Source organism: Nicotiana sylvestris, chromosome 11, assembly GCF_000393655.2.
Source record: "Nicotiana sylvestris chromosome 11, ASM39365v2, whole genome shotgun sequence".
Lineage (NCBI taxonomy): Eukaryota > Viridiplantae > Streptophyta > Magnoliopsida > Solanales > Solanaceae > Nicotiana > Nicotiana sylvestris.
Genome location: NC_091067.1, coordinates 53,398,662 through 53,411,169, shown reverse-complemented (window position 1 = coordinate 53,411,169; position 12,508 = coordinate 53,398,662). Strand labels below are relative to the sequence as shown.

The window sequence follows — 12,508 nt, the reverse complement described above, 5'->3', positions numbered from 1 at the left end:
TTCATTGTTACTCTCTCGACCTGTGAAGCCGAATATGTAACAGCAACGTCATGTACCTGTCATGCTATTTGACTGAGAAGATTATTGAATGAGCTCAAATCTGCCACAAATTGAAGCTACAGAGATTTGAATTGACAACAAATTCGCACAGCATTGGCCAAGAATCCGGTGTATCATGATTGAAGTAAGCATATTGACACAAGGTATCACTTCATCAGAGAATGCGTTGCCAAGAAAGAGCTTGAGCTCAAATATGTAAAATCTCAGGACCAAGTTGCAGATATTTTTACAAAGTCGCTTAAGTTTGAAAATTTTCAGAAATTGAGATCGAGACTTGAAATGAAGAAGAAAAATTAAAATTAAGGAGGAGATTTGTGGGACCTGATCAAATAAAAAGAAATTAAAAAAAGAAAGGAAAAGATAGAAACAAGTTGCAATAACAACTTGTTGTAATAACGGGAGAAACAAAGAAAATTTCAAGTTGCAAGTTGCAACACGTTACTAAAACCAAAACCAATTTTAAACGGTGGCAATTTGCTTAGCAAGCTGCAAAGGAATTGAGCATTCTCATTGGTCCATCGTTGGCAAAGTTTTCCTATAAATAACAGGTTCTGCTTCTCTTTTGAAACACACCAAAACTAGAAAGAAGCGGAAAGCTGAGAGTAATATTGTAGTCTGCGAGATAAATGGTGAATGTGAGTAATATTATAGTGGGATATTTAAAATAAAGAGTATTATTTCATTTAAAGTTGTAGTAATCTTTTGACGCTACTAAATTGTAATATTATAGTAATAATATTGCTCCACTTAGATTGGTACTCTCTTGTGTTATTATAAAATTTATTGTGGGTATTGTTCCTGGACGAGATATTATATTTTTCCCAACATCCATCGTCCTTAAAAGAGTGGGACAAGTTTTTGAAGAAAATATCATGTACATGCATATGTAAAGCTGTAACTTAAAGAAAGTGCAGCTTCGTGTATCATCCCTAGCCTTGGTACTTCTAATATTCCGGCATATGAATTCAATCACCTAGTTCAATATAAAGGGGTTCTTGAAACACTATAGAATCCAAAGTAAAATTGAAAAAGAACAATAATAACATAGTTAGTATTATCGTACACCGTGAGTTTAGTGGCGGACCCAAAATTTTAAGCAAGCTAAGTTCAAAAAAAAAATAATGTTAATACCGTCAAGTAAGATTTGTCCGATGCCTTTTCTTACATTAAATTAATAATGCTACCACAAAATGAACAACTTAAAAAAGGTTGCAGTCAACATCCCTTTTTCTATAAAAGAAAGTTGAACAAAAAATTTAAAATTTTTAACAAAGACCACCTACTTTAAGTAAATATATTAACAATTTATCTATTTAATTTTAAAAAATTATTTCAAAGAATTTCACCTTTGTTACTTTAACTAAACATCTATTTACCGAGTTTAGAAACCTTTTAAACTCTAGAAATTAAGAAAAATCTAAAATCTGTAACGACAAAATCGCTAATTTACAAACAGAAGACAACGAAAAATAAAGAGTTATGACTTAAGCTAAACTAATAGAAATTTATAAGAGAAGATAGCTTATAAAAGTAAATTAATAATTTTAATGTAACATAAAATAAACAATTTAAGTTGAACTAACAAATTATAAATAATTTTAAAGATTGCAGTTGCATATTTTAGCAAAAATAATATAAGATTTCATTTTGTAGAAAAGTTTGATCCTTATAATGTAAAATAAACTGTAAAATATTTCCTTCTAGATTTTAGTAAAGAGATGAAATGTAAAATAAAAATAAAGTACAAAACTAGAGATAAAAACTAAAGCACATAGAGGAAAAGGAAGAATCAACTAATAAGGGTAACTATTAATTAGTCCCTTAAAGCCTACAAAGGCTAGGGGAAAAAAGCTACCCAAGTGCTGCAGCCAAGTTTTGAACTCACGACCTACATTAAAGTTTGAAACCACTTGACCATCTTTCCAAAGGATCATCTTTTATCAAGTGGGTTCAACAAAGGGTTATATCTATATTTTACAGAATATAACTTATATAAAATACCAAAAATTGAATTTGGGGGTTCATATGAATCCTCTTGGCTCTAGGTGGGTCCGCCCCTGCGTGAGTTTGGGGAGGATAGTGTATAAGCAGACTTTAACCCTACCTTGTGAGCATAAAGGGGTTGTTTCCAATAGACCCTCGACTCAGGAAAGTATAAGCACTATATTAATGAAAATATAGACAAGAAGGGACAATATCAAAAAGCCATATAAAAATAGAATAAAAACAACAAGACAGTAAGGTGATCAACAATGAAAGAAAAAACAGTTATTCATAAAAACCTACTACCAACAGAAAGCGAAACTGCGTGCCAATACTACTGTTATGAACACTCTAGACTACCGAAAATTGGAAAAGAAAAGAATAAAAAAGAAAGAGAGAATTGAGTGGTAATAATAGAACTATTACCTTACATTTTAGAGTTGTAAAGTTCGATTCTCGTTTATCTTTTCCTGCTAGCTTCAAAGAAAAACAATATATGTCCTCCACTGCCCCAGCCTCCACCATGCTAGAAAAGATTTAGGAGAAATCAGCGTACAAAGTACACTAAGTGAGAACTTTAGTTACTAGCACAGAAATGTTGGCTTTTTATAAAAGTGCAACGAGCTCAATTTTGTTCCTAAAGTGAAAGCTTAAATTAAAAAATAATTGAATTTTGGAATTGCCTAAGAGTGATCCTCACATTTGGTAGCTCCAGCGTTTAACTTGCTTTTGGGCTAATGGAACTGGCCACCGCTCACACGAGCCTCTTTCGGAATATTTTTGCGGTCGCCTTCTTACATATTTTGAGAAAAGTTTAAGTATAATAACAGCTCCTAGATTTTACAAAAATCACAGAACTACCATTGCAAAAAAAATTCTTTGTTTTTTATAGTAAATTTCCTTTTTGCTTTATTTTTAGTAAATCTCCTTCTTTTTTTTTCCTCTTTTCCTTAGCGAAAATTATGTGAGATGGTACGGTTAATAGTTTTGAAGAAATATGTGGTTTTCTTGATAAATGTATCTATTTCTCATGTTTTCTCCCGTTATAAATAGAGAGAATAAGAGGCAGCAATCAAGAAGCCATTGAAGAAATTTAGTAAAAGGTTTCTTCAATGGCTATCTACATCAAAGCCTTTATTCTTCTTCCTCTACTTTTTGTTTCATCCTACGCTAGACACAAACCTATTGCCCTAGGCTTTGACAATGATGACGACTCTTCCGTAGGCATATTTGATCCTTCCCCAAAAGAACTTAAGGAATTCTTGAAACACATCGACGGCGAGAAGAAGAAGAACAAGAAGACAAGCAAGAAACATGACCTTATATTTCCCGAATATCCTTTTCCCGAAGAGGAGCAAGAAAAGGAAGAAGCACCACTAGAGCCGGCCGTCGGAGGAAAAACTGGCAATGCGAAGCCGGATTTCGAGACGGCAAATCTTGGTGGTTGGATGGTGCATTCACCAAATGTTGGTGTTGCAGCCATGCATATACAATTGATGCCAAACAACAAGGCTGTTTGGTTTGATACCACAAATCTTGGACCATCAGCAATTCAACACAACCCTCCATTTTGCAAGCCTGTTCCAGATAGGCCTGGTGAGACAGATTGCTTTGCTCATGGCGTTCAATATGACATTGAGAGTGGTCAAGTCAGGACATTGAAGGTTTGTTACCTGCTTATTTCCATGTCCCACTTTTATCCATGCAAAATTTTACCCAACACACGCATGCATGCGTAGGCATATACATATGCATGTGGATTCTTTCTTATCTTCAATTATATTGATGTTCAGATAATGAGTGATCCATGGTGCTCATCGGGAGGTTTGTCATCTAACGGCGACCTAATAAGCACGGGCGGTTTTAAAGAAGGAATCCGAAGTATCAGAATCATGAATCCATGTGATAATTGCGACTTCCAGGAAAATGCTAACGGCCTTGCTGCTATGAGATGGTACAATATCATTCCAATTTTATTTTTCATACTATCAGTTCATCTTAAAGATAGTGTTTATAATCAGCGGAACTAGTAACCCAAAAAACAAGACAAGTAACATTCCCTTTTCCAAAATTAGAACTCACAAAATTCATAACAGGTACGCTACTCAACACATGCTTGAGAACGGTAGCTTCATTCTTGTTGGAGGTCGTGGTGCACACAACTACGAAATCATTCCACCAGGAAAACTGCAATTCCAGTTGCAACAATTCGGCTTAAATTTCCTTGCTGAGACCGAAGACGAGAAAGAGAACAATCTTTACCCATTCGTCAATCTTCTCCCTGATGGGACCGTATATATTTTTGCCAATGATAGATCAATAATCATCGACCCTTATAGTGGAAAAACTCTCCGCGAACTTCCTAAACTTCCTGGAGGCTCGAGAAACTATCCGGCATCAGGAATGTCTGCACTTTTGCCAATCAATCTCAATACTCCTAAGCCTGAGGAGGTTGAAGTTGAAGTCATTGTTTGTGGTGGAAATACTCATGATGCCTTCAAGTACTCGGAGAATCCGCCAAGACAATTCTTCCCTGCATTGAAAGATTGTGGAAGGATATTAGCAAACAAAGCAGGAGCTCAATGGGATATTGAAGAAATGCCCTCAGCAAGAGTAATGGGAGACATGTTGCTTCTTCCAACTGGAGATGTATTGATCATTAATGGAGCTAAAACAGGTACTTCTGCATGGGATGCTGCTGAGGAACCTAATCTTGTCCCACTTCTTTACAGCCCAACCAAGCCAAAAGGACAGAGGTTTAAGGAATTGGCCCCTACACAGATTCCAAGAATGTACCATTCTGTTTCTGCTGTTTTGCCAGATGGCAAGATTTTGGTTGCAGGCAGCAATACACATGCTTTGTATGATTATCAGGCTAAGTACCCAACTGAATTGAGGGTGGAGAAATTCTCGCCACCTTACTTGGCACCTGAGTTAGATCAGCAGAGGCCCCAAATTCTTGAGAATGGAGCCAACAAGGAGATGAGATATGGCCAGGAATTCAGTGTCAATATCAAGTTGGATGAAGTTGTGGATGAGACTGACATTAAGGTAACCATGTATGCACCACCTTTCACCACCCATGGCTACTCTCAGGGACAGAGATTGCTCATTTTGCAGCTTAAATCTGCAACAAACCAACAGGTCGCTGTAGTGGCACCACCCTCTGGCAAGCTAGCTCCTCCAGGCTACTACTTACTCTTTGTGGTTCACCGCGGCGTGCCTAGCCATGGAATGTGGGTGCGTATTGACCAATAGAAAATTATGATCAGCATCCCCAAATTGAATTCTTGTATTATGTAGACTATTCATGTTATATATACAAAAACAAATAGATAACAATATCATCTATCAGACCTTTGCTCTCTTGTTTTAATTTTTAAAGGTCAGAAACATATCATGTTATACACTAAGTAGTACTCCCTCCCGTTTTAATTTATGCGAACCCATTTGACTGAGCACGAAGTTTAAGAAAAGAGAGAAGACTTTTGAACTTGTGGTGTAAAATGAAGCACATATATTTTGTGTGGCTATAAATCATTGCATAAAGGTAAATTGTTTCCAAATAGGGAAAGAGATCATTCTTTTTGGCACGGACTAAAAAGGAAATAAGTTCACATAAATTGAAACGGAGGGAGTACTATATTACTGACTACTAAATCCTTGAACTCTACGGTTTAAGACTTTAGTAGATGATAAAATCACAAAACACTTGTAAAGTATGTCTGCTTGTGGATTGCCCCTTCTCCTTCAACTTAATTTATGGGTTTCACTAGCATAAGGCTTTGCCATTTTTAAATGGACAAACTAACCAAGTCATTTTTGAATACTCTGGTCAGATTTAAATTTTCGTCGACCCTGCTTGCTTATATGCAAATGGTTCAATCACAAGATTTGAACCTTTTTTTCGGTTGAAAGTATTACTAGAAAAAATAATTTAGAAGGTTAATAGCATGTGAAGAAAAGTAATTAAAACAGAGTAATAAAGGAAATCTTTCGGAAATGGATGGTGAGACTGACGACAAAAATTCTGTGGCTTGACTAATTTAGACCATTATAGATGGTGTCACACCTCCTTTTTACCCGCCCGAGGGGTGTAATGGAGTTTTTCCAATTTAATAACAGTATTCGAAATGGAATTATTTTATTTAATTTCTTAGAGTCGCCACTTGAAATATTTTAATTGGTGTCCCAAGTCATCGGTTTATTTTAAATCCCAAATCGTGGAAAAATCGACTTTCCTTTTGAAGTCTACGAACCAGAAATTCTGAGTAAGGAATTCTGTTAACCCGGGAGAAGGTGTTAGGCATTCCCGGATTCCATGGTTCTAGCACGGTCGCTTAAACTATTACAATTGGCCTATTATCTGATTTTAAAACATATTTCAACCTATGGTATATTTTTTTAACTTATTAGCCGCTTTTAATTAATTTTAGGAAAATTCAACGTCATTTAAAACACGTCTTGAATCACGTCACATGAAATTCACCCGCGGTCCACGACACATTTTATCTAACGTTGTTGAGATTTGGATTTGGGTCACATGAAATGTACACCCGAGTTTAGTAAATTAATTTTTTTAAAAATAGCGCGCCTAAAGCAACTACGCATTTTCAAGTTTGCGAGGGCCATGGAAAATTCAACTAAATAGCACGCCTCGATTTCTAAGGATTAAAATTAATTAAATGAGGGCCATGAATTTTGAGATTTTATTTGGCATGACGCTCCTCGATTATTCTAAAAGGATTGTATTCAATTTAAAACAAACTACAAATATTCATGATTATGTTTCTTCCTAAAACTACTTTGAGATTATTGTAAGGTCATGATTTATGAATATGGAATTATTATTGAAGAAATATATGATTTGAGTTATTATGACCTAATCACCCATGTCGGTATCAAATTTGCTATTGACTTAACATCCTTTAATTTGGATCCAAGTTATTACATCGTTTTCTCTCCATTTTGAATACATCTTCCTATCTTTCCCTATGAACTACAATCTCATGGAAGAAACTCATTCTGTCTGTCACGAATTCTATTTTTTAATGCTCTTCCTTCATTTTTTGCTCATATCTTTCAAGTTGGTAGATAACCAAAATATAATATACAAATCAAAAGGAAATACAGTGAAAGAAAAATAATGGAAACATTGGTTAAGAAAAGAATGAACTTTTTATAGATGAAGATCTTATTCAATACATATGGAGCAAAAAACCATCAAATTTAATGTGTAAACGAACCACAATCAGAGGCAACGAGCGAAAACCTTTCGAACCGAACTTGACTTCGACCTCTTCGGGCTAGTATTTTGGGCTATCTTTTAAATTGAGTTTGAAGCTTTTGGATTTGATTTTTGGTGTGATTTAGCTCTTGTTTTTGAGGTAATTTTTTTTAAACAAGGTAATGAATGGCTATATTTTTTTTTTTGGAAAGAAATTGGTAGAAAGAATGAAACTAGTAAAAATTATCTTTAGCATAGAAGAAGAAAAATTGTTTTCTCTCAATTTCCTCCCCTCTTCCCTCTTTTTTTTTTCTTCAAATAATTCTCTTCTATTTATAGGATAATTTTCGAAAATTTTCAGATTTTTTTTAATTATTTTATTATTTTTTTTATTTTTTATTTAAAAGAAATCCCACATACATTTTGCTTTTATTTTTTTATAAAAAGAATTCCCACCTTTCTTTAGTTTTATTTTTTAAATTACAACTTTAATTACTTTTATCTTATTTAAAATACCATTTTTTTTTACTTTTTTAAAAGAGAATTCCACTTATTTTACTTTTCTTAAAAAAATAATCCACTTTCTTTTGTTTTTTTTTATAAAAAAATTATACTTTATTTTACTTTAAATTTTGTAAATTTTCAGCTACCTTTATATTTATTTTTAATTCTAACTTTCTTTTACTTTTTATTTTTTTAAAATTTTCACAAAACTTTACTTTTATTTTTTTAATTTTCCACTTTCTTTTACTTTTTAAAAGAGAATTACACCTACTTTTACTTTTTTATTTTAATTCCATACTTCCTTTTTTCTTATTTTTTTTAAATCTCTCCCGAAAATTAATTTTTTTTAATATTTTCCGGATTTTTTTTAAAAAATAATAATAATAATAATAATATTAATAGTAATAATTCACCTTCTAAAATTTTGTATTTTTAACCTATAATAAAAAAGTGTAACAAAGCTAAAAATTGTAGGTTAAAACCCCCTAAAATATTTACATAGAAGAAGTGACAAAAAAATTAAATATTGTCAAAAATTAGGTGCTCACAGCTGCCTCTCTTTGCTTGGAAACATGAAGAGTTTTCAAGCAAAGATAAGGTGAGCCATGTGACTAATTTTTGAACATATCTTTATTCAAAAGAGAAGAAATAAGGATAAGAGAAAAGAGATAGGGTGCAACCGAGTCTTGGTTTTGGACATCCTACATATCCCGGGTTATAAGGGAATTAGGTCGCGTGTAGTTCAATACAAAATGATGGAGTGATGAGTTCGAGAGTCGAGTGAGGTCCCGTCGAGGCTCCGATCCGTGGTCCTGTAATTACATCAAAATCAAAAAAGACTAACTAAGCTTATCAGCTACGAGTTAAAAGATTCCTATCTATGAGTCTTCTGAAGCTTGATCTTAAGTCTTTGCTGGTTCTTCATGCAGACTCTGATCTGAATCTCGATGCTCATCAATTGTAGGTGCTGGTTCTTTCTTCTTCTGCTTTTCAGATCAAGGTGAGACATGCGAAGCTTGTGACTTCAATCATATCTTGAGCAACCCACATCTTTATCCGCTTCCACACCTTGAGTTCACTTCTTTTTTGTTATTTTTGTTCTTTTCTTTGTTTTGGATTGAGACTCATTCTTTTGGTCGTCTCGAACCCTGTGCCTCGAGGTAAATCCTGCTCAGATACCAAAAACAAACAAGCGAACGAAATTTTTCTGCCCCAGTTTTCACGAGGAAAATTTCATGAATTATTGTAACAAACCCTACACTATTTCTCTATTGAAAGCAATAAAACAAGGATCATGTGTCTTTAAGAGAAAGAGATTAGAGAGTGGACCCTATATCTATAAAAACTCAAACAGGGAGTGGATACCCCGTATTGGAAAAAGCGACTAGGGATGGAGACCCTATGTATAAAAATAATCTCAACTAGGGATTGGTGACCCTATGTTGTCAAAAGACGACTAGGGGATGGAGACCATATGTCTAAAAATAATCACAACTAGGGATTGAAGCCCTATGTTGGCAAAAGGCGACTAGGGAATGGAGACCCTATGTCTAAAAATCTCAACTAGGCCCTATGTCTAAAAATCTTAACTAGGGGTTGGAGACCCTAGGTTGGCTAAAAGGCGACTAGGGAATGGAGGCCCTATGTCTAAAATCTCAACTTCGGGATTGGAGCCCTAATATTGGCAAAAGACGACTAGGGAATGGAGGCCTTATGTCTAAAAATCTCAACTAGGGGTTGGAGATCCTAGGTTGGCAAAAAGGCGACTAGGGAATGGAGACCCTATGTCTAAAATCTCAACTTAGGGATTGTAGCCCTAATGTTGGCAAAAGGCGACTAGGGAATGGAGGCCCTATGTCTAAAAATCTCAACTAGGGGTTGAAGACCCTAGGTTGGCAAAAAGGCGACTAGGGAATGGAGGCCCTATGTATAAAATCTCAACTTAGGGATTGGAGCCCTAATGTTGGCAAAAAACGACTAGGGAATGGAGGCCCTATGTCTAAAAATCTCAACTCAGGGATTGGAGCCCTAATGTTGGCAAAAAGGCGACTAGGGAATGGAGGCCCTATGTTTAAAAATCTCAACTCAGGGATTGGAGCCCTAATGTTGGCAAAAGACGACTAGGGAATGGAGGCCCTATGTCTAAAAATCTCAACTTAGGGATTGGAGCCCTAATGTTGGCAACAAGGCGACTAGGGAATGAAGGCCCTATGTCTAAAATATCAACTTAGGGATTGAAGCCCTAATGTTGGCAAAAGGCGACTAGGGAATGGAGGCCCTATGTCTTAAAATCTCAACTTAGGGATTGGAGCCCTAATGTTGGCAAAAGGCGACTAAGGAATGGATGCCCTATGTCTAAAAATTTCAACTCAGGGATTGGAGCCCTAATATTGGCAAAAGGCGACTAGGGAATGGAGGTCCTATGTCTAAAAATCTCAACTTAGGGATTGGAGCCCTAATATTGGCAAAAGGCAACTAGGGAGTGGAGGCCCTATGTCTAAAAATCTTAACTTAGGGATTGGAGTCCTAATGTTGGCAAAAAGGTAAAAGATTGATAATGGGGCTTCTAAACTACCCTTTTTTTTATTTTCTTCTTATTTATTTTCTTTCAGTTCAATTCATTTTTTTAGTAAAAAAAATGCAGGAAAGAATTTGGAGGAGATTTCCCTTTTGGGTTGATTATTGTTGCACATCTGTTTCTAGCGCTTTCACATTTTGTTTTCCATTTTGGTTGCACCTGCTTCTTGCACGGTTATTTTGGATTGCACCTGTTTCAATTTTTCAAACAAAGAACAATTGTTAGTTTGAAACGATGGTTGGTTTTGTGTCCTTGACTGTTTTGATCACTTGATCGTGGCCCAACTCTCCTGGGAGAACCCCTACCGTTTGTGGCTTTTCTGAAGATTGATCTCTCTCCTAAAACTGAGGAACTCACTTTCCATATGACGGTTCAACCACGTAGGGCTTTGGTCTTTTCACCTTATTCGGCCTCTAGGGGCTTTTGACTTTGATTTCTTTTCATTTTCAATGACTTTGATTTCAAAGCATCGACCATCATGGCCAGTCGAAATCGACTTGATGCAGCCACTGAGGCTGGGTACTTTTCTTTGGACTTGGCTTTTGTTAAGCAGAAACCGGTAAGACCAATCTTGCCACCTTTTCTTTGTATTAGTTTCAGAACAGTGTTAGACCGAAAAGGATTCAAAAGAAAAATAAAATAAAGGACAAGAAAGTGAATTTAAGGAGAAGTGTCCCTTTCAAGGAGGAAAGAAAGACTTATCTGGAGCGCATGCGGACTTCAATAGACATGACATGCTTCTTGGACTGGATACCTGATCTGCACAACTATCCAACTTCTCATAAACCCATTGCGACCCGTGCTTTAAAACCAAGAAACTTTGCCAGGACTCTTTCAGTACCAATGGTGGTGAGGGGTTTCTTCTTTTCGATCAACGATGCCCTTTGCGGGTTTTCGCCAATCGTCCTCTCTCATTTCTCTTCTCACCGTCGCCTTATAGTGCTCTTTACGAGTTTTCCCTGACAAGACTCTCTCATTTTCATATTCTTTGTTCACCGTCGACTTATGGTGCCCATGGGTTTTCACCAATAAGACTCTCTCTTTTTATTTCTCTCATATTGATTGTATCAGATCCAAACAACTGCGTTCTCCGATTTTGAAAACCTTTCGCCGATTGATCGGAAGGACTTGAAAAAGGTTTGGGTAAAAAGAGTTGGATCAAATTACAACTTTGGAACCATTCAGGCAGGATCATTGCCGAAGCATTATAACATCTACCCGAGTTTCAATTTTGGGGAAAATTTGATTTTTGTTTTGGTATGACTGAACCCTAGGAGAAAGGCTGCCTACGTATCCTTTCGAAATCAAGTCGAACGTAGTTCAGGGAACTTTGTTTTTGATTTTCTTTTTTCTTTCCTTTTTTTTTCGAGTTTTAAAGAGGGTAATAAAAGAAAAGTAACCGACTCAAAGGGTTAGCAAAAGGATTGGAGTGTTTGGGGTAGCGAGAATGAAAGCCTTCGTCATCCCAATCGGATAGTGCTATTGCTGCAGAAGGACTAGACATAGTATCTTTTGACTGCATCTGCGTTCATAGCTACCTCGTGGTCATTTCCTTCGATATCTTCCAGATATAACGCTCCTCTTGGTCATATCTTTCGGATAATGTATGGGCCTTTCCAGTTAGGAGCAAATTTCCCTTTTGCTTTCTAATGATGAGGAAGAATACGCCTTAAAACAAGTTGTCCCACTTCAAAATTTCTGGGTCGTACTTTCTTGTTGTAAGCACGAGCCATTCTTTGTTGGTACAACTGCCCGTGGCAGACTGTGGCCATTCGCTTTTAATCAATTAGGGTTAACTATTCCAGACGGGCTTTGACACACTCACTGTCTTCAATTTCAGCTTCAATAATGATCCGGAGAGAAGGGATTTCAACTTCCGCGGGTATTACGGCTTCAGTGCCATAAACCAAAAGGTATGGGGTTGCTCCGACCGACGTGCACACAGTAGTGCGATACCCCAACAATGCAAAAGGAAACTTTTCATGCCACTGCCTGGAACTTTGAATCATCTTTCTCAAAATCTTTTTGATGTTCTTGTTTGCTGCTTCGACGACACCATTGGCTTTAGGCCGATAAGGAGTAGAGTTCTGATGCGTTATCTTGAATTGTTAGCATATCTCCCCCATCAAATGACTATTCAAGTTTGTAGCATTGTT

The 12,508-nt window shown here is 36.1% G+C and overlaps 1 protein-coding gene across 1 annotated transcript; it reads left to right on the top strand.

Moving 5' to 3' along the window:
- The first annotated feature begins 3,101 nt into the window (after window positions 1-3,101).
- Window positions 3,102-5,397, top strand: LOC104217988 (putative aldehyde oxidase Art an 7). The gene is made up of 3 exons (XM_009768365.2): window positions 3,102-3,707; window positions 3,837-3,997; window positions 4,140-5,397. The coding sequence occupies exons 1-3, from the start codon at window positions 3,156-3,158 to the stop codon at window positions 5,299-5,301; spliced, it is 1,875 nt and encodes a 624-aa protein (XP_009766667.1). The 5' UTR covers window positions 3,102-3,155; the 3' UTR covers window positions 5,302-5,397.
- Window positions 5,398-12,508: the final 7,111 nt, after the last annotated feature.

What these genes read in the sequence shown, in the direction of transcription:
- LOC104217988 (XM_009768365.2), top strand. Translation starts at nt 3,156, where the DNA reads ATGGCTATCTACATCAAAGCCTTTATTCTTCTTCCTCTACTTTTTGTT. An exon ending in GTCAAGTCAGGACATTGAAG is followed by an intron (nt 3,708 to 3,836) that starts GTTTGTTACCTG and finishes ATTGATGTTCAG; the next exon opens with ATAATGAGTGATCCATGGTG. An exon ending in GGCCTTGCTGCTATGAGATG is followed by an intron (nt 3,998 to 4,139) that starts GTACAATATCAT and finishes AATTCATAACAG; the next exon opens with GTACGCTACTCAACACATGC.